The sequence below is a fragment of the Dinoponera quadriceps genome, unplaced genomic scaffold (assembly GCF_001313825.1).
Source record: "Dinoponera quadriceps isolate SergipeBrazil2010 unplaced genomic scaffold, ASM131382v1 scaffold2111, whole genome shotgun sequence".
Classification (NCBI taxonomy): Eukaryota; Metazoa; Arthropoda; class Insecta; order Hymenoptera; family Formicidae; genus Dinoponera; species Dinoponera quadriceps.
In genome coordinates this window covers 170,335-190,727 of record NW_014556195.1, presented here as the reverse complement: position 1 = coordinate 190,727, position 20,393 = coordinate 170,335, and the positions used below count along the sequence as shown (strand labels likewise).

General features: G+C 41.8%; 1 protein-coding gene across 13 annotated transcripts in view; it reads left to right on the top strand.

Moving 5' to 3' along the window:
- The window catches only part of LOC106747116 (calcitonin receptor-like), a 121,935-nt gene that overhangs the window by 69,645 nt on the left and 31,897 nt on the right, over positions 1-20,393 (top strand). For 11 of the 13 annotated variants that reach the window (XM_014624417.1, XM_014624412.1, XM_014624411.1 and 8 more), the window contains one exon: positions 16,133-16,239. In XM_014624417.1, coding sequence (XP_014479903.1) covers positions 16,133-16,239 — 107 coding nt within the window. Of the gene's footprint in view, positions 1-12,102; positions 12,144-12,385; positions 12,708-16,132; positions 16,240-20,393 lie in introns of those variants that run through there. The other 2 variants (XM_014624415.1, XM_014624416.1) reach the window with 2 other exon arrangements.

Here is a 20,393-nt window from a genome sequence, read left to right as displayed (position 1 = left end):
CCGGGCACCATTGACTTATGTCCGCTTCTACTATCATAAATTTAAATTTAATCGACCATTAACTAACGGAATTGACCGGTCATATTTGCCAGTTCATTGGCCAACACGATCGACGAATTTCGCAGAGTAAATCGATTAAATTTAAATCATGGTGGTAAAAACATAAGTCTGCATAGATAGAAATCGGTCGCAAAAAGCATCTATACGACGGATATAGCCACCCGGAAGATCTTTTAATCTTGCTTAATGAGGATTAGCAGTGTATAGTAGATGAAAAACACGCGCATTGCCCATCGATGATCTTCTAGAAGGCCACGCCTGTTCCGTAGACGTTTGGTCTTCTTAGCTGAATTGGCTGCACTGTAATTCAGGAAATTTACGTACACATTGAAGCGTATGAAGCGTACGTACGAGATTCTCACATCTCCAGAAATATCTCAATTCGTCGAATTTGTCGAATTCGTGCGAAAATCGCGCAAACAGTCACGGCATTACGATCCGTAAACAGAAGAAGCATATCGGCGTATCCCGACGTAATCGCGCGATCGCGCTCTTCACGTCTTTCGAAGCTGCTCTCGTCGCCGTGCGATAGGGAGTTTCCTTTTCTATGGAGGAGCAATCAGAAACGACATATATCGGACATGCAAGATGTCACGGGCACTCGTGTCGCTTTGTCGCTTCGATATGCGACTGCTTTTAGCTGTGATCGATGGCGACGAAGGCGCTGGTAATCGAGTCATGTTCGCTGAATTAAGCGGAGGCGCGCGTGTGTGTATGTGTGTGTGTGTCGGGCGCGAGGCGTGTCGGCCGCATCCTTGACGTCGCGATAGCATCTTTGCGCCGTGTATGTTAATTCAACGAAATATAATTAATCGACTTTGTTGTTGGCGTGGACCACGCACGCGCGCGCGTACATACGCGCACCGGGGTGAACACGGAAGGGAGAGGGAGGGGGTGAAAACTCCGCACTCCCGTCTTGCCATTGTCCCCGAGGCGCGCGAGGAATATCGCGTTCCCCGTTGCACAATGTATGTAAATCAAGCCGCGGAATTTCCCGGTGGCAAATAAAGGGCGATGGCGATCTTCTTTCACGTTTTTGTTTTTATCAGCGCGCGATACGTTGCGCAGCGTACTGATTTTAACTATCCTCGAGTTTTTATCGCCTTCTTCAAATCTCCCCAGCGGGAGATACGTACAAATTACAACGGCGAACGTACACGCGAAAAAAATAACTCGGTAGTATCGGTGAGATCTCTCTCTCTCTCGGTGGTTGACTCTCGAGCACGGCTCCCTCAGCGGAAAGCTCACGGAAAGCTTTCGTTTGCCTCCACCGCTGAGAACTGGGAAATTGTTAGCGGGCGAAATTTATATTTGTTTGCGCTGCGAGCGTAAAAATGTATTGGTCGAAGTTAAAAGATAACGCGCTACTTGAGCGCGAGTTGTTAAGAAGGTGGCGGTCATTCCCAACGTATCTTATGGTTTACATGTACTGAAACTGTCACTTGCCACCTCTGGTAGCGATTATTTCCCGACAAATTACAGCGAACAATAAGGAGAGCTTCGACAGTAGTAACGACGTTGGTCCTCCTATTTCAAAGAAAGGGCTTAGCTGCCACGACTAGCTTAGCTTCCTCTGGTAATTCTTCCTCTGCGTGCATACGAATACCTACATGTACTCCAACGAGAAACGTGAGAAAGCCGTGGAGGTGACGGAAGGAATAATGTGATTGAATACAGAATACAGAGAACTAGCAATCGCCTAAAAAAATATAAAAGTAAGATGGAGAATACAGGACTTACAATTATCTAAAGATTGATTAAAAAAAATAAATTAGCGTCGCTACACGTTCTGCTTTAATACTTCCGCGTTAACAGTCACACATTAATCATACATTCAAACGCCAGAGGCGGCAAAATTCATTTCAAAAGATGAAATTAAATTAATTACATGACAGTTTTTACCGTAGCTTATTCAAATGTTAGTTAAATACTGTAACGAGTTGTAATAACATTTATGACATATGTGTGTAATTTTTCATTCCCAATTTTTCCATTACTTAAATGTGAGTGAACAGACTAGTGGTGAAATGTGTTCATAACATATCGCACAAAGAGAATCTCCTTGAGAAAACGCAAAAGAAATTATCAAGTCTGATCTTTTAGAGATTTCTCGGAGAAACTTTTTCTCGATTTTCTTAGAAATGTATTATGAGAAATACGGATGAATTGTTGTTTGATACAACAATTATAATAACAATAAAAATATAATTGCGCGTGATGCTGAGTCACGCGTAAAAAAATTATGACATCAGCTCGCTCGAATCACAATGACGCTCGAGAGAGAGAGAGAAAAAAAGAAAGAAAGAAAGAAAGAGAGATCCAGCAACGTTCATTAATCACGCAAGCGTTGCCGCCAAAAAACCACAAAGTTCGCCAAGAGAGATTCTTCACCCTTCCGATTCGCATCTTGGTTTATTCTTTTCGGAGCCGTGCGTGCGACGAGGACTACATTACCGTGGTTACCACCGAAAACATCTTTCACATCTCGGACGTAACGAGGATTATGCGGCACGATCGCGAATCGGAAATGATGTATAGAGTTGGCTTTTACTGGCACTACATTGTAAGGGCCGGCAAAAGGCCCGCATTAGCGAACCGTAAAAGAGCGGTTTTTCTCATTCATCAAAACTACGCGCCGGCGCGAAATTACACGCGAGCGCGATCGATAGATTTCGAAAAGGGCCACAGACCTTTTCCACACGAGCTTTAAGTTTCCCATATTGCAAATTTAACACAACCAGCTAACTGCGGAACCGGCATAAGAGCGTCTAGTCGCGAGTGTCAGCGTGATTTATGATTTCACCTTATCCGATCTCTTAAATTATCTGCGAGAAGACAATATTATGTTACAGTGTGTCCGCTATGAGCCGAGAACTTTTTATCTTTCAACGTGCACGTCGTAAACACATTGTGCACACGCTTTCGTTCATTTTCATTTTCCCTATTGTCAGACCGACCGCCTTATCCGGACGTTGTTGATTTTCGGTTATTACAGAAACCCTTCGGTTTCTGTACAGCGAAAATTGACACACTTGGAGGTTCATTTAATTTGCGAGAGCGAATGTTAAAGAGCGATCCGGGCACGCCAAGTGTTTTCAAGAGAGATTCTTAATTTTACATTTCCGCACAATTTTTTGCCGCCTCTGGCGTTTGAATGTATGATTAATGTATGACTGTTAACGCGGAAGTATTAAAGCAGAACGTGTAGCGACGTTAATTACGAAGTCAACTTCATAAATATTTCGTTTCCTCCCAAACGTCTCTCAACTTTCATTTCAAAAGATGAAATTAAATTAATTACATGACAGTTTTTACCGTAGCTTATTCAAATGTTAGTTAAATACTGTAACGAGTTGTAATAACATTTATGACATATGTGTGTAATTTTTCATTCTCAATTTTTCCATTACTTAAATGTGAGTGGACAGACTAGTGGTGAAATGTGCTCATAACATATCGCACAAAGAGAATCTCCTTGAGAAAAACAGCCAGTAACGAATGAAATGACGCAAATTCGAGATGACAATACAGAATGTTTAACGCGTTTTTTAGAACTCGACATCATTGAAAGATTAACAATAACGATTGTACACCACTTTGTGTTTTATAAGCAATTCAAATTTAACTGTTTGCATAAAATATGCACGTACTTGATCTTATCTTTAACGATGCGTATGACATCATTCGTCGTATTCTCATTAGGAATTCATACAAGTAGCTCATTGCATATTAATACAGCACAGTGTAAGTGTTTATCAACAAAAATAAATGCATGATACAGGTAAACACAAGATATATTTTAAAGTTGGAAAAACAACTTTACAAAAAAATAACTCGTCATCGTTCCTGATTCCCACTTAAAAATAACACCTCATTACTATTATCGTTACGCATCTTAAACAAAGATCTCTTCTCCGCCACCTATTACGTAAAATAACGAATCGTTATCATTTCCGTCTTTCTTTCAGCGAATTCCTTATGAAGTCTTTTCCTCCTTCATAAACGTATTCCACATGTATGTATGCAATGATTATATAACATTACTATTACGTAATAAATGTAATCATATTATCGTTATTGTTAATTGTAAATAACTTTGAGAAATGAGCGAATGAATGAAAAATTGACGACAAATAACTGTGTTGCTGTGTGGTGTGTTTTCAATCCCTTGTTTATACCACGAAATGGAAAATACATATCAAATGACTTCGGACGAGTCGTCGGGGCGTGAGCTCTACAGTAGAGCTCTCCTCACCTCATTTTTTCCCGATTCCATTTTCGAAACGATAAGAGAACAAAATTGGCACGAACAGCAGCTCGTAATCTCACATTCAATCTCGTTCTTCTCCCCACGTCTCGGAAAGGGAGAAATGGCCCGGTAAAATGGCACGTCTCAGATATATCCTGCTTCCAGCACGGCGTGCTTAATGGATCGCGCGTACAGTTACGTCGAGCTAAAAAGTTTTTAGATCGCCAAAAACGAAAAATCCGACGGTATTAAGTGTACGGTATTAAGTGCTCGGATCTTCGTTGTCGTTTTGCGCCGCGCTTTGTACCCCGGTGTACTATCATAAAAGCGGAGACGGCGAGTAACATGTTGCCCGTAACACTGTTATTGTTACAAATTACTTTTCTTCACCGATTTGACGTAACGTTGCGATATTATTTCTTTCTTTTCCGTTGGCAATTCCCTCTCGTTAATAACGGTAGCCGTTAATCCAATTACATTTTTCAGATAACGGTAAAGCCCGGGGTATAAGAATAGATTTTATCGGGGATCGAGAATGCGAATTGAAGATTGGAGCTTATCTAATTGGGACAAAGGGAAATCAGAATTGAAATTAGTTGATTCGTCGAATTCCAATCTCTAACCCGCAATCCCCCCTCCCCAATCTCTAATACCTGGTTTAGTACGGGCTTAACGAGTATAATCGTTACCCTGCACACATAATACATGTACATGGAATGGGCGGCAACGAGAGACGCGAAAAGAGATGTTTGAAACTTAATGAAGAGAAAATCCAATAGAAATTATAACGATCCGTTACTCCTTGAGTCACGATAACGGTAACGAGCTACTTTTTTTTTTTTTTTTCAAATGAATAACGTCAGCAGAGTAACAGATTTTTTTTTTTTTTTTTTAATAATGAGCAAACGGATGTAACAAAGTATATTTAAAAAATAACTTTCCCAACTCTGACATTACAAAGTGTATTTTCGCAGCTGCCGGGTTTGACAGGCAAATAAGCTCTTTTTATGCGCAGCGCTCGGCGAATTAAACCGGGGTACTAAATCAACCGCGAGCGATCAGACATTTTTCCGAACCATTACGAAAAAAATTGCAAATAGAACGCAAAAAGAGTCTGACGCACAACGTGATCGTCGCCGGGAAGTGTATATTTACGTACGCTAATGTGTTTGACAAACAAACGAGTACACTGAAAAAGTAACCACTCCTCTTCCGTGTTGCGTTATGTCGTTATTTGTTTTTTATGAAATTTGTGCCCGCTGGTTTGATGTTCTCCCTCTCCCCATTCTGCATTCGCCTGATTTACGGTTTGCACGTACGTCCGGACGTCCGGGTTGATCTATACGTCAGCTTTAATTAACATGCGGCGCGCAAACCACCCCGCGCGCGGACTTTTGATCGGAATTTTTTTGTGCGACAAACGCCGAGCACGAGAGCATCGTACAAACTTCGCGACGACGACGGTCCCTATGGATAGGTAAACGTTGTGAAAATCCAGCGAGCGACGAAGCGAATATCGATTAGCTCCGCGCTAAAGCGTATTCTCGCGGCGCGTTATTCGTTGAAGCGGGCTTTCTACTCCTAAATCCAACGTGATTCTCAATAAAAGGTGACACCGGCTAAAATTCGATAAACGTCCTAGACCAAGTGCAAATTTAAACCCGGCGCTGCGAAGCGCCGCGAAAGTGGGTCAAACGACGCGGCTTCGGATTTCCGGATTGCGTTTCTGCGAGGATACTTCGGACACTTTTTGCGCTGCTAATTTGCAAACTCGGCGCACGACTTGAATAAAAAAGAGAAGGGAGGGAAAGAAATTTCGAGCACAAATCGTTTGTAATCGGCGGTACCAGCCTTGATACGAGAAGAGATTTGATTATTTTGAGATTTTCTAACTGTACATACATAATTGATTTCTTTTATGTATTGATTACCCCGGAAAAAGGAAGCAATATGTGAAGACGGTGATCTGCGATAACTTCACGTTAACGTCTGGGACGAATTTCAAACATGGGTCTCACTTTTCCTCACTCACATAGAAACCTCGTTTTTTTTTACTTTTAGGAAAAACAACTTTATCCGCTTTAACATTCCGGCTGCTATTGTCGAGCCCGCGAATTAAGCCACGTCCAAAATGCAGATTAATACGTTCACGTCGCGCGATCGTGGCATTATCGATCTCACGTAGGCGCAGCCACCGCATCGCCCCGACATCAACGATGCAATATATCGGTATCGGCGAAATAGGTATCGAAACTTCTACGAGCGCACTACTATAGTATTAACAAAGTTTCACGAAGTTCTCTCTCTCTCTCTCTCTCTCTCTCTCCTCGGCTCAGTGATGCGTTGTATCCAAGATACCCAAGATATAACGCGGATCGTCTTTCGGGTCCTTCGTGGCGCACACGTGCTCTATCGCGTGCAACTCGCAGGTGAGCGACTCTCGATGAGCTTTTTTCTCCCCTCACCTCTCCTCCCCTCCCCCAATTCTAATCATTTCGGTACAATACGCACAATCATTCTTTTTCGACAGTCCGCACAAACGTCCGCCTGATTGCGACCCGAACGGTAACGCATTTTTGGGAAACGGACGGGGAAAATACTCCGCGATTCGAATTACGCCTCCCTGCCGATGGAAAACGCCGTTTTTCCCGCCGGAAGCTCACACGAAACTTACCGCCTACAGCGGTGCGTCGAGGCGAAAAATGAGTATTTAGTTTATTTCAATCTAACTAAATCGGGAGAAAAGGGAGAGGATTTGGGGGGATTTGTGCCGGCTGAGAATGCGAGACAGGATCATGCGAGTGAGAAAAAGAATATACACACAACGTGTTTGCGCGGGATGTGTAATTTAACGAGAGGTGTATTATAGCAGGGGTGACTCTTTCAGTAAAACTAATAAATTAAACTAATCGATAATTAACCGGCAAAATTGCCAACTGCGATTTTCAGCTGCGTAATTTGTCGTCCAATAATAACCGAAAGATCAATAATTCGCTATTAGCAAAATAAGATAGTAGTTCACTGAGATAGCAATTTCAGCTACAGCTTTACAGGGAGAACGAAAGAATTGTCTTGCTCGTTTTGACGACGAACTGTTTTTTCACCTGACTGACAACTGCCGAATAAATTAAGCGGGATTCGAATAAAAGTTTTCCTCAGATGTACCATTTCGGTCAATGTTTATTCGACAATTGTATACATTATTTCGTATCGCTTAACTTTTATTTAAATTTTAAATCTACGCTCTTATGATAACACTCGCGGACGGATCGTTCGTTTTTTTTTTGTCTGCACAGCGCACAGTAATGCAAACGAATATTACTTGCATCGTGCAGAAATTTCTTCCCATTGAACGATGATATGAAAGATGAAACATGCGATGTACAGAGTAAAATATGTACAGTCCCCTATTGAGAGAGAATTCTAAGACACCCCGATACGTGAGATTAATGATTGACTTGGAACTATCTGAAAGGATTTTGTCGCAGGGGGAGGATTGATGAGCCGAAAAGATTACATAACCGACGCGCACCTGATTGTTTAATGACTGGTCGCGTTAGGTCGCAATAGATTTGACATCGTTATGTCTTAGAGGAAATTCGTGCTATTAGAATTTCGGGTCAAATGTAGCCCCACTGACATTTATCACCTTCAGTCTACACTCTGATAAATTGTTGGCGGGAAAAGCAGGAAGTCGCGCGAAATCGCGGTCGATCGATAAAGGCCGGGTTCTCCAGAGAAAGACCATATAAACAAGTGGGAAGACTGAATTAACAACAACAATCCCCTGCGAGACACAATTTATTAAGCAGACGATATCTAACGAAAAGGAAAAAAATCATAAAAAATCCCTCGACACACATCAAAGATTCAACTGTCCGCAATACCGACGCGACATAAAAGTCAAACGCGGAAACCATTTACATTTTTCCCCATTTCGCCGCAGTTTCGCTGCACGTTCGCCGGAGTGTTCGATTAATTTTTTCAAAGCGATTGCGGCTTTTTGATCTCTCTTTCTTCGCTCAACGCGCGACCGAGGGTTGTATTAGCTTTGTTATATTTATGTGTCGTTGCGGGTGGTGTGATTTTTCCTGGGAATGCCGAGTGATAAAAACATCTAAAAGTAATGTCCTGCGCACGACGAGCGGGCACGTACCGTGAATTATACAATAGTTACTAAAGGATATTCTTAGCGCGGTAAACGATAGAGAGAGAAAGAGAGAGAGAGAAAGAGAGAGAGAGAGAGAGAGAGAAACAAAGAGAGAAAAAAGGGTGGAGGAGGAAAATGGGAGAGAAAAAGAGAGACAGGGAAAGATAGGAGAAATCCCGAGATTAAGGTGCTTTTTTCACATTATTTCTCGGGAATAAAAGCGGATCTTAACGATAACTTAATGAAATCGGATGCGGGCCGTCGTATTAGTAGTCCGACAGAAATTGATCCGTATCGTCACGGAAGGCGAGTGTATTCCACTTCGTGTTTTCCCCGTTGACGGTTAATCTCGTTAATTAAAGTGGCCGCGTCGCGTCCAGAATGGTTAATGGGTCGAAGGTGGGTCGAGATATGTCGATTTTGCGGCGTGAAACAGCGAATTCCGGTCTCTCGGTGGGAGGCGCGCGCGTACTTCTCTCTGAAATCCATCTATCTTTCAAACGAGATCACGAGCGCGATATCGCATTTCAGGAAACAACGCCGCTAATAGCGTTTCATTATCTTCTTATTATCCCCGTACGTGCTCTCGAACCGCTCTCGCTCTCCGTACCGAGAGCTCAGCGCTGAAGTGCGTTCATCTATCTGCGCTGTATGTCCATCGTATCCATTTTTGTCTCTCCACGTATCGTTTCTCTCTCGCTTCTAAATCGTGAGTCGCGCAGCTGCGACTCGCGCGAGCCGGCTTTTATTCGGGAATTAAACGTCGGACGTTCTCGTTTAACGAACGCTTTGCCATTTTAATTTCGCGAACAAATCTTCCAGCGTGTCGCGCGACGCGTCGCTTGAAAGGCCACCCTCGTACGCGCCCTCGTATATTGCCTTACATATATGTTATATACACATGTATGCATATATATATATATATATATATATGTGTGTGTGTGTGTGTGTGTGTGTGTGTGTGTGTGTGTGTGTGTGTGTGTGTGTGTGTGTGTGTGTGTGTGTGTGTGTGTGTTTTTTTAAAGCTGATGGGTCGACTGGGGGGTGGGAAAGATAAATGCGATGTAATGACAGCGAGGCTGTCAGAAGGGGAGATGCAAGAAAAGGGTGATGGACGAATTAAGGGCGGACATCGATACCTTACGCTCGGCGAACATCCGACGGGGTTGTAGGCGAGTCTTCCGACTCGCGATCGATCGACCCTCATCATGAAATAATGAGCGGCCACACGAGCCAGCAAATAATTGCTGTGCGCGGAACTTTCTCTCCCTTCATCCCTCCCCCTCTCCTCCTCCCACTCTCGCATTCTTACCGAGTAACCATACTGTGTACGTAACAACGCATTTTTTTTTGTTCAACCGAACTAAATTATCTAGTTCCGCGCGATAGCTATCGAAATGGTCCCATTCTCGATAGCGGAGAGCCCCACTTGTCATTGATAATCGCGAGATCCGTCGCTGATAATTGTCATTCTGATACCTGACTAAAAATTGTCATTAAATATACTTGATATTGCACAAAGTCCTAATTAAGCCAGTGCAAGGTAATCCTTGCTATAATAAACTTAATTATGTACTGATAAAAATTGAATTAAGAAGACCTTTGTGAGGTTATAATAATTAGGATATTTATTAGGACTTTAGTATTATCCTAACGTATTATTTTATAAAGTTTTATTAATTAAATCCTTTCGGGATCTTACTTTACTGTGACTTGCATTATCAGTTTCTAATACAGACCTTTTATAATATAGTAAATCTACTATATAAAAAGTTTGATTAATAAGAACTTTATTTTTATAAGTTTTTAATAAAAATATTTGCTATTTTTCTAATATCAAATTATAAAAAGGTTTTGTAATAAATTCACACATATTTTATGTAAAATTTTAAGTAAACTGTCATTCACACACATCAACTGTGCATTTTTTAACTTACTGTATACAAGATATTCGATTTTTGATATAAAGTAAAAAGTCGTCCAATATTTGTTCTTCGATTTATATTTTGTAAGTCGATGTATATTTTTCACTAGTTTAGCACTCTCTGTTCTTTATAAATCCTAATTTAAACATAATCCTTTCCGTTACCTAAAGCGTGATAGGGATTCAATAATATATCTACCTCGCTAACCTAACGAAGACACTATAATGAATTCTGATGAAGGTTCTGATTACCACGCAGCGTTACATGACTTCTTAGAACCTGACAGCATAACACGGACCCGATAACTAATTAAGGTCAACCCGATCTGGATCATAGGATAAATTTCTAATCAGATACTTTAAGTGTCGATTAAAGCTCAACGGAAAGATCAGTACTTCACCTATGCGCGAATAACGAGACCTCGTACTCGTATAATTCGTATTCTCGAACTTTGCTTTTTCTTTCTTTTCTTCCGAATGATCCGATTGTCGAGTCAATCATATTTTGATCGGCGCCACAAACTACAATTTAATTAAGAAAATAAAGGGAGCTAACAGTCAGTATACGTCTAAAACCGCATTGATATTAAAATAAACACCAACTAACAATAACATTACGTCAATGTTGTCATTTCCCACTCACGATGTGAGTGTTGTGTTATATACAACATATACGCATTGTATTGCACTTACGTTGTTGCGAATGTTACTAATGCGAAATTATAACATTGACGTAATATTATTCTTACTGGTTGGTGTTTACTGGGTAACCACCTCGTTTGAGGCAATAAATATTAGTAATCAAACTGTGCTTGTAACATGGCGACTCAAAAAGGGAGCCGACGTTGACATTTCTCGTATGTTCTAACGAGCAATTAGCCCGTAGAACGGGAATATAAATTGTCCCGTTAAAACGTGGATACCGTGTCGCACTCGGACAGTGCGACGAAACGAAACCTGGAGTGATCTCAAATAATATTGCGAGAACCGCCCGAGTAAGTTCCAGACGTTTGAACATTTTCGCTCACCGATGCTCTGATTTTCCTTGTACCCGTTTCTACCAATGACGATTAAATTTTAACCCGAGCTTAAGTCTTTATCTAAAAAGAGCTTAAACTCGGGTGAAAATTTAATCGACGTTGATAGAAACGGGCATTGATCTTCTCTTAACACGTTCTCTACGGAACATGCGTGACGCATTATATATAAAGTACTCAATTAACCTATTTAATGTATTTTACGAGTGCATAAGTGCAGTCATGCATTGTATCGAGTATAGCTGCATAGAAACGTAGCGTCCATAATGAGCGACTTTCAATTCAAGCGCGGCAGCAAATGAGTCAGGCAAGACTGCGCTACGAATTGACGCGAAAATTGCCACGTTTTCGCCATGGATTATCCGTCGGGACGCGTTGTTATTGATATCCGGGAGTTTCGAGCAGGGGAAGAGAGCCGCAGCGGCTATTGCAGCGTTAACGTGGGCAAATGTGAAAATAATTGAGGCAACCAAAATTGCCGGTGAGCTTTAATGGGTTAAATTGCTTGCGCATGGCGCGGTCACGTAGAGTTACAAATATATACACACATATATATGTATATATATTTATAACTAACACATGTATATTATATATATATATATATATATATATATAATATACATATATATATGTGTTCCGGAAAATTGATTTTCCTCGAAAGCGGAATGCCTTGAGCATCGCTATTGAGGACACGTTCTACACACATGCAGCGCGCCAGCCGAGGTTCGTACACACCCCCCGGATGAATTACCAAGAGTCGCATATTCCAAACATTCTGTACGGCGGACCGAGTTGCGTCTCATTATTCACTCGCTCGCTCGCGCATTCGCACAGCTAGAAATGTTATTTCGCTCTCCGTGCTATTCGCGACGACGACAAGGCGCGGCGCATCGTAATGTATTCACGTCGAAGACACCTCCGCATCTCTCGTTTACTTTAGTACGTGCGTGAGTGAGCGCATGCGACGCGCGAAATCCACGTCGTCCGCAGCACTCGCGTTTTCATAATGACGCGCTTTCCCACGCGACTGTCTCCAAGTTAATGACCGTTTAATCACCTTCGCGAGCGCGCTGTCGTTCCGCGCCGCCTTGAAACATTTTGAGTTTCGACCAAGGAGGTACTGTCGATGTGCGAAAACGCCGAGCGTGGAAACGTTGAATGTGAACCTCAGATTAGGCGCCGATGTAGGTGCAAAAATCGGCGCAACTTACGGCAGGAGTACGTCGCGTGCGAAGGGGTGCGTTTCAACGAGGCATTAATCACGGATCCAGCAAAACCGAACTGACAGTAAAGTTATATCCATTACAATTTTATAACATTCCTCACCCAACCAGTGTAATTGTTGCGTACAATATATGTTATGTTGCATTTATAGTGTTGAATGGGAGCTTATAATATTGATGCAGCGTTATTGTTAGTTGATGTTTATCCGGGAAGATCGATTAAGACTCTCGCTACTAGCGTCGAACATCGATAGCTAAGAGGCACATTGTATTTGCAAGAATAACCATTTTTGAAATGTCAGTTCAATGAGCTTAGAATCTTTTTTCTCGACTCGTTAAAAATGCTTCGCACTTTTGCTTGAAATCTTAAAAACTGAAGTATATGAAAAAATTCAAACGTTCTCCCTCTTCTCTCTTTCTCTCTCTCTCTGTTTCTCCTGATAATTTCCGATTTTGCATATACGAGTTGTCACTTCTTAAACATTGATGTGTGACAAAAGCACTATCGAATTAAATCAGCTTTTCACACAATGATGTAAAAACGATTATAAAGTAGTTCGTAGGGAGAATTTCCCGAATTAATCCTGGTAACGGACGTTAATGAGCAAAAATATCGAGCATAGAAACTTTGAGTGTACACTTGATTGAAAAACAGCTTAGACACGATGAAGTTGGGAGCAAAACAAACTGTCACAATTGTGAGTCACCACCGACCGGTTTGCCGAAGTAACAATACAGGGAAAAAATTTGTTCGAGATAACGTGACAACCTGTTTGTATTCTACATTCAATCGTTACAATATTGGTGCTCAAAGAATTGGAAAATCATTTTTTTGCAAAAAAAGAATGAAAATAAAAGTCGACCTATCGTTCTCAGTTTTTCAGTCCAGCTGAACCGATATTTTCCAATGTATTAACATGTTGTCACGTTTTTTCGAACAGATTTATTTTTACATCCTATACTGTCACTTATAAAGAGGAAGATTCATTTCGGCAAGCCCGTCAATAATGATATTTAATTGTGACAATTTACTAAGTTCCTAACTTCGTTGTGTCTCAACCGTTTTCTAACAAAGCATACAAAATGGAAGATGCCGTCTGTCGTAAATTTGAATACATTCAAATAATGAATGAATATCGATGATACATTAGCAGTGCGAGATATCGTCAAATTATATGGGTCAAGTTTGCAGCGATCTATGAGTGAGAATTGAAAACACTTTTTTTCAAGTATAATCTCAATAAACAACTAAAAATATGCAAAGAACAATAAAATTGTGCAAAATATCTCGATATTACCATAAATAAGTCAGAAAAACTGGAAAGATTCTATGCGAAAACATTCATGCAAATTAAAATCCCCACCGAGAGGAATGAAACGATACACATATAAAAAAATTTTTTTTAACTTTTTCATTTAAATATCTCTCCAAATTTCAACTACAGGTCGAATTGACGTTATATATTTTCTGGTGAGAACTTACTGGAAGAAAAACAACAAGAGAATTATGCCTCGCAATCCAAAACAGTTACATAAGCCGATAAGTACGGTAATGTTCGAAAGTAACGCGCCTTATTTGCGACGTCATCAGGGTTACAAATTATTTCTTTCCAGTGTTGAGAAAGTTACTTTTGAAAACCCGTTAATCCGTTAACGTTACTCATTATTCATCGGAAACATTAATTCGTTACCGTGACTCGTTTTGAAAAATATATTCAAAATTACAACGATAAATAAATACTGTCTGTCCTGCTCACACATACACGCACAGTCGGCATGTTCAAAAGTTGCAACATTTTTTTCGATGATTCGCAACGCATCGAATAAGAAAATTCGTTTTAATAAATTCTTAGGAGCTATATTTGTGTTTTATTGAATACAAGATGCGTTGCATAACTCGAATCGAAAACAGTGTTTTGCAAACTTCACTCCACCGACTGTACATTTAAAGTTTCCACGCACGGTATTTGTTGCTCATTAATCGATCTTCGCGACTCCTGATTAATACTTTGTCAAGATGCGACTCATCGCAAGCGTCGAATCAGATCCGATGCAATTTGCATCGATTTTTGCATCCATGCCATACGGTGGCAATCCGTATATTATTTCATCCGATGTACCGAGCACGCCGTATTCCACCCGTGAAATTTCGCGAAAATCGGAAGGACGTCGCGAACGGCGAACGGAACGTAATTGCGCACTGATTAACTGGTTACTTGCGCACACTCCGGATATTTACGTCGAATCTCATCGACTAATTAAGACCGGGAAACGGCGCGAGGCAAATATTAAAAGAGCGAGGAAGGGAGAGGACGCGGGTTGGAAGTTTCCTTTTTCCCTCGGAATAAGTTTAATCAGGCGACGTTTCGTGGGAAACGGCTTCAAGTTCGGCGTGCATTTTGTTTTATTTGCAAACTATCAAACTGGATCTACGCGGTCTAATTCCCCTGACCCCCTCTTTCCTCCCTCTTCTCCTTCTCCTCCTCCTCCGTTTCCACCTTCATCTCCCACGAAGCGGAAGTGATGTCGACTCTTTTGATTCTTAGCACTGAGACGCTGCCGGCGCAGTTTTTGCAAAGTACCCTTCGCGTCGGGAAATTTTAAATTAGCTTGTGTTGTCCCGCCGGGGCGAAAGAAAGTTTGAGCGAGCTTCGACAAGAAACGAGCGTAACTTGGGCGGATGACTGCGCGTTTTCTCGCACGGAAATGTTTTTTGCTTTCTGTTGCTCGTATGTCGACGGATACACGTTGTCAGGCCGATGCACGAAGCCGCAGGTGAATTTTCTTCCTCTCAAAACACACCGCTCGCTCTCTTCGGTTTTCTCTCTTTTCCTTGAATTCTCACGACTTAATTATCTCGTTTGCTCTGGTTTTTCGCTACACAGCGGCTGGTTGCTCGTGATAACGAGATACGTATTTTAGTCACTCAAAACGGCATCCCTAATTGAGAGCAGCCAATTCATCCTCTTGCAACTTTGATACTCTTGAACAACATATAATAATGAATCCGTGATTGCGGTCTGACGTGACAAACACGGGAAGCGAAATGTCCCGTTCAATCATACAATTAAATATAATTGATCATCTTTTATTGATCGATATCGATGCGAGTGACACGACCGTACAACGAATTCTCTGCAATCCTACGACCTAATTATACTGTTGGAGATATTAATGATAATTTGTATCGTCATTAAACGACCCAACGTCGATTTATATTTGGTACTGCGCCATTTTCACCAGAATTGTATAAACAAATGCTGAAATAAGGAATGAAAAGAAATATATATTATACAAACATAATATACATGTAATATAATATATAATAATAAGCAAATATATTACTAAAGCTTACAACGAAATAAAAGCATCAATAAAGTCGGCAATTTCGATGTTGACTTCCCGACNATAATGTATAACGTCGGGAATATATATATATCATTCTTATTCTTTTTTTTTTTTACAAAATTTTTATTTTGTTCGTTACAGTGATGGCGCACAAATACTGCGAGTTGAACGGCACGTGGTTCCGGCATCCCGAGTCCGATCAAATATGGAGCAATTACACGACTTGCGTAAATCTGCAGGATCTGAGCGTGAGTAACATCTCGTAATATTTTCCCGTATTTGCCCACGAAAGAAGAATCGACCGGTGAAGGTCGTTCCACCTATTAACACATCAAACAGATGTTGAGAGAGGTATCGAACGGTACAGAGGGGGAGAAAGTATTGGGAACTCTCGTCAGGATTACACGAAGGGTTGGGGGGGGGGGGGNAGGGGAGTGAAATCTTTGAAGGTTCCCAAAAGAATTTTTAACAGGTCGATCGGGTGCTCCATCGCGGTTTTGCGTCTCCCCCTCCTCTCCTGCCGCCGGCCCCGTGGGAAATAACGTGTAAGTCCGCACACGCGAGGCCCAGTTACATCTCTTAGCCGTGCAACGTCGCGGTCCTGACACGGGTTTTCGATTTTCGCCCGTTATTCCGCGCCCGCCGGCGACCGATCGGCGCGCCTACTCGTGCATATCCTCCGCCAAACTAATATCGTTTGAACGGGCGAGCGATGCGCTGTTCTGTTTCTGTTGAAATATCCGAAAGGCACGCTGCACATGCGACAGAGGGGTATTACGTATTTTGCATTCGCGACGTTACCCCCCCGGGCGGAAACAATTTTAGCACGCGACTTCGCAATCCGTCTCGCGGAACGATACGCCAGGCGCAGCGGCCGACATTATTCGCTTAAGCATCGCTGATACCTTCGTCCATCTTGAATTATAATGCGCGACGCCGGAGCCGAGAGGGAGAAGGCGAGTTTCTGCGTGATTTGCGTTTAAAAAATTGATTTCCTGTCTGCCGCAATCTGCAATTGTCGCGCGGCGGGAATTTTAGCGCGAGGAAATGGAACGCGCACGCGCGCGCAGAACGAGCGGGAATGCGACAAGCGTGAAATTAAACCGAAATCTCCGCGAGTCTAGACGCGAATTCCTTTTGATTTGCTCGGTGTTTGCTATCTGTGATCATCAAGAAATGAAGAAATTTGCGCCTCTCTCTCTCTCTGTCTCTATCTCTGTTTTTTTTTTTCTTATTTAGAGATCCTGAGATATTTCCTTCACTCAGCATAGGTTTTTTCCAACGTTCTTATCAACTCACGAAATTATATATAAACATATTAATTCAATAGTCGACTATTATTATATAACCATCAATATTAGTTTTCTATTTTTTTAATTTATAATATTCAATTATTTTCAATCACTATTCTTAATATATATTGTAAAATTTCTCCGTCGGTCAGCTTACTTATCTATTACATACCTATAATTCCTAATTTTTCGTCCTTAGAGGACTATCCCTAAGACTTTTATAAAAGTTTCTTTCTCTCTTTTTCCCTCTCTGTTCGATTCTGATTAATCGACCGATAGCATCCATTATTTCGCCAAATAAATCCCCACGTTCCCTCACTTTCTCACTCTTGTCCGAAAGTTCGAAAGACTTAGTGTTTACGCCAAAATTTCTTGACATCCTGTTATTGCGGCACTTTAATGTCGGTAGGTCACGCGTTACCACGCGGCGGTATACAGTGCGATAATATAATAAAGCGTTTGCCGTTTCGCTGCAAAGCGGCTTTTACGTAACGCCATCCACGTCAACCCTTCTCACGTACTTGACGAGCGCTATTCATTAAGACCAGCTTCATTTCGGAACCCGTACACACAGCCTTGATCATCCTTTAGAACGTGTTCCGTCATAACCGTGTTCGTCGAAGTCGCCCCGCCGTTGTATCTGACACGTCGCGAGCCATTCAGAGTCCCTAACGCGCGTTGACATCAATGTCGATACTCGCATTTTTTTCGTCGCGACGTTGCTGAAATTACGAATACAATTCCGCGCTCGTGGCGTCGACCGGTCTCTCTGAAAGCCGCTTCTTACAGCGTGCAGAATTTGTTGATACGAGAAGAGGATGGTGCGCGAGCGCGAAGAATGGGCGAGATGTGAGACGGAATACAAATTGCGGGCATCGAGCAGCGATCTCGCGGATTTTGCGGCGAAAATATGAGAATACGCGGGATACACGGGGCGATACCCGACTGCCTGTAATCTGGCCTTACATCATGCGCGATGATGGATTATACTATATCGTGGATTACGGATAAACCGGAGTTTTGCATCCGTCGAGATCGAGCCGGATAATTGACGACTAATCATTGGACAGAATGAGGTAATAGAATCGTTTCATCATCAGCGATGACAGTCTCGCAATGGAGATGGACGTAAATCCCATGAGAAGGAGCTAATGAAAAAGTGAAGACAGAGAGACGGTGGGGAAGAATTGTGACGTCGAAGTCTCTTTGTTGACACCGGAAAAGGAAAGTATGAACCAAGTGATGGAGTGAGCGAGGCGCGAATACAAATTGCAGGCATCGAGTTGTAATCTTGGATTCTACGGTGACAATATGAAAGCCACGTGATATATATTGACGATCTGTGTAATCTGGCTTTATATCATATCTAATGATATATTATATTATCGCGGATTATACGGCAGACTGGATCTTTGTTTTCGTTTGGATTAAGCTGAATAATTGATGACTGAACGAGTGAGACGATGGAATGATTAACTTAATGCTACGTGTATATGTGTATGTGTAGAAAAATCACACGATAGTTGATAGCATAAATTCCTGATAACAGTTGGCCCGTCAAACCATTTTCTTAGAAATCCCTTTAATCCTTTTATCACGGACGTCTCCGCCGCACTGCGTCATACGCTCAGCTGGAATATTCGCAACTGAAGATGACACTTTTTGTTCCCTGAGAGGCTAATGTTCTATTTTTAATTTCTATCTTTAATTTCTTCTAAATCACATTTAGGATTTTATTTTTAAAAACTGAGCTAAAAGTATGCCTGAACACATATCTAACTTCAGATACTTTTGTTGTTTTGGTACTTAAATATGAATATTTAAACTTTCGAAAGAAGTAACAGAAATTGTATGTATATATATATGAGGAAAATTGGAGATGTTGACGCTCGATACTGCTGGATATCGAAGAGAAAATGCAAGAAATTAAAATTTTCGATGGATGTCGATCGATAACTTTACGATAGTTATATAATTTTAAACGCACACGCAAATTCAGAATAGACAGAACCGCGTTGTGGTGAATGTGAGCGTCGTAAAAGTGAGCGTCCAATTTCGCGGATGAGAAGCATAATGTAAGTACCTCGTAATCTCACCCTCTCCTCTGGTTCTCCCGCCCCTCCCTTTTACTATATGTCAAATGGAAACGCGCGAAATTAGTTCAATATTTCGACATTATCGCGCTCTCTCTCGCGCTAATTGCAATTTATTCGCGACCATCGTCGTCATTTCGCTCATTCGCAGCCATTTGCGCAATTAATGTAAATACCGGTCGACGGATGAAAACAGTGGACCGGCCGGAAAACGGTGAAAAACACTTGAAACGGGCGCGAGCTGCGTATTTATGAACGACGATAAGACACGTCACTTATCTCTCCGGAGTTGCGGAATGAGGTCGGCCGTCCGGCTCAGCGCGGAATAGCTCACGGGGGGAGAAGAGGAGGTATTTTTGCATGTACCGCTGCTCCACATTCTTGTCCCGCGCGTGATAATCTACCGCCTCCCTTTTTCTCCCCCCTGTTTACTTAATCTCGCTAGTTCCTCGATGTCCCGTGGAGCGTGAAATTCCGAAAGGATTCATTAAACTCTGCTAATGATAGCGCAGTAAACGCAGTTATCCTCGCGTGCGCGTAACGCATTCCTTTATCTATTTTTGCAAATTATTAAATGTGGTATATACGCATCCATCTCTCTCTCTCTCTCTTTCTCTCTCTCTCTTTCTTTTTCTCTCTTTTTTTCCTCAAATGGACGTGTTCCACAAGCGACGAGGAGTTTTTAGTTCACACGTGTCTGACGTGAGCTGAATTCGCGGCACACGAACACGCGCCGTGCATTTTCAAATGAAGCCGACTCTTTGTAGTCACATGGTGTATCGCTGTGTGTGTGTGCGTGTGCGTGCGTGTGTGTGTGTGTGTGTGTGTGTGTGTGTGCAGACAAAAGCCGTTGAATTCACTCCGACACAATGAGCGTTTACACATGATCGCTGATCCACCGCAACTCCTAACGCGGCTCTCTCGTAACATTTGGCTCCCGGTCGACGTAAATATTAGGTCTGTTCTTTCTAACCGAACTAAATTGCACTTCTAGCCTTTGAAGTGAAAAAAAAACGT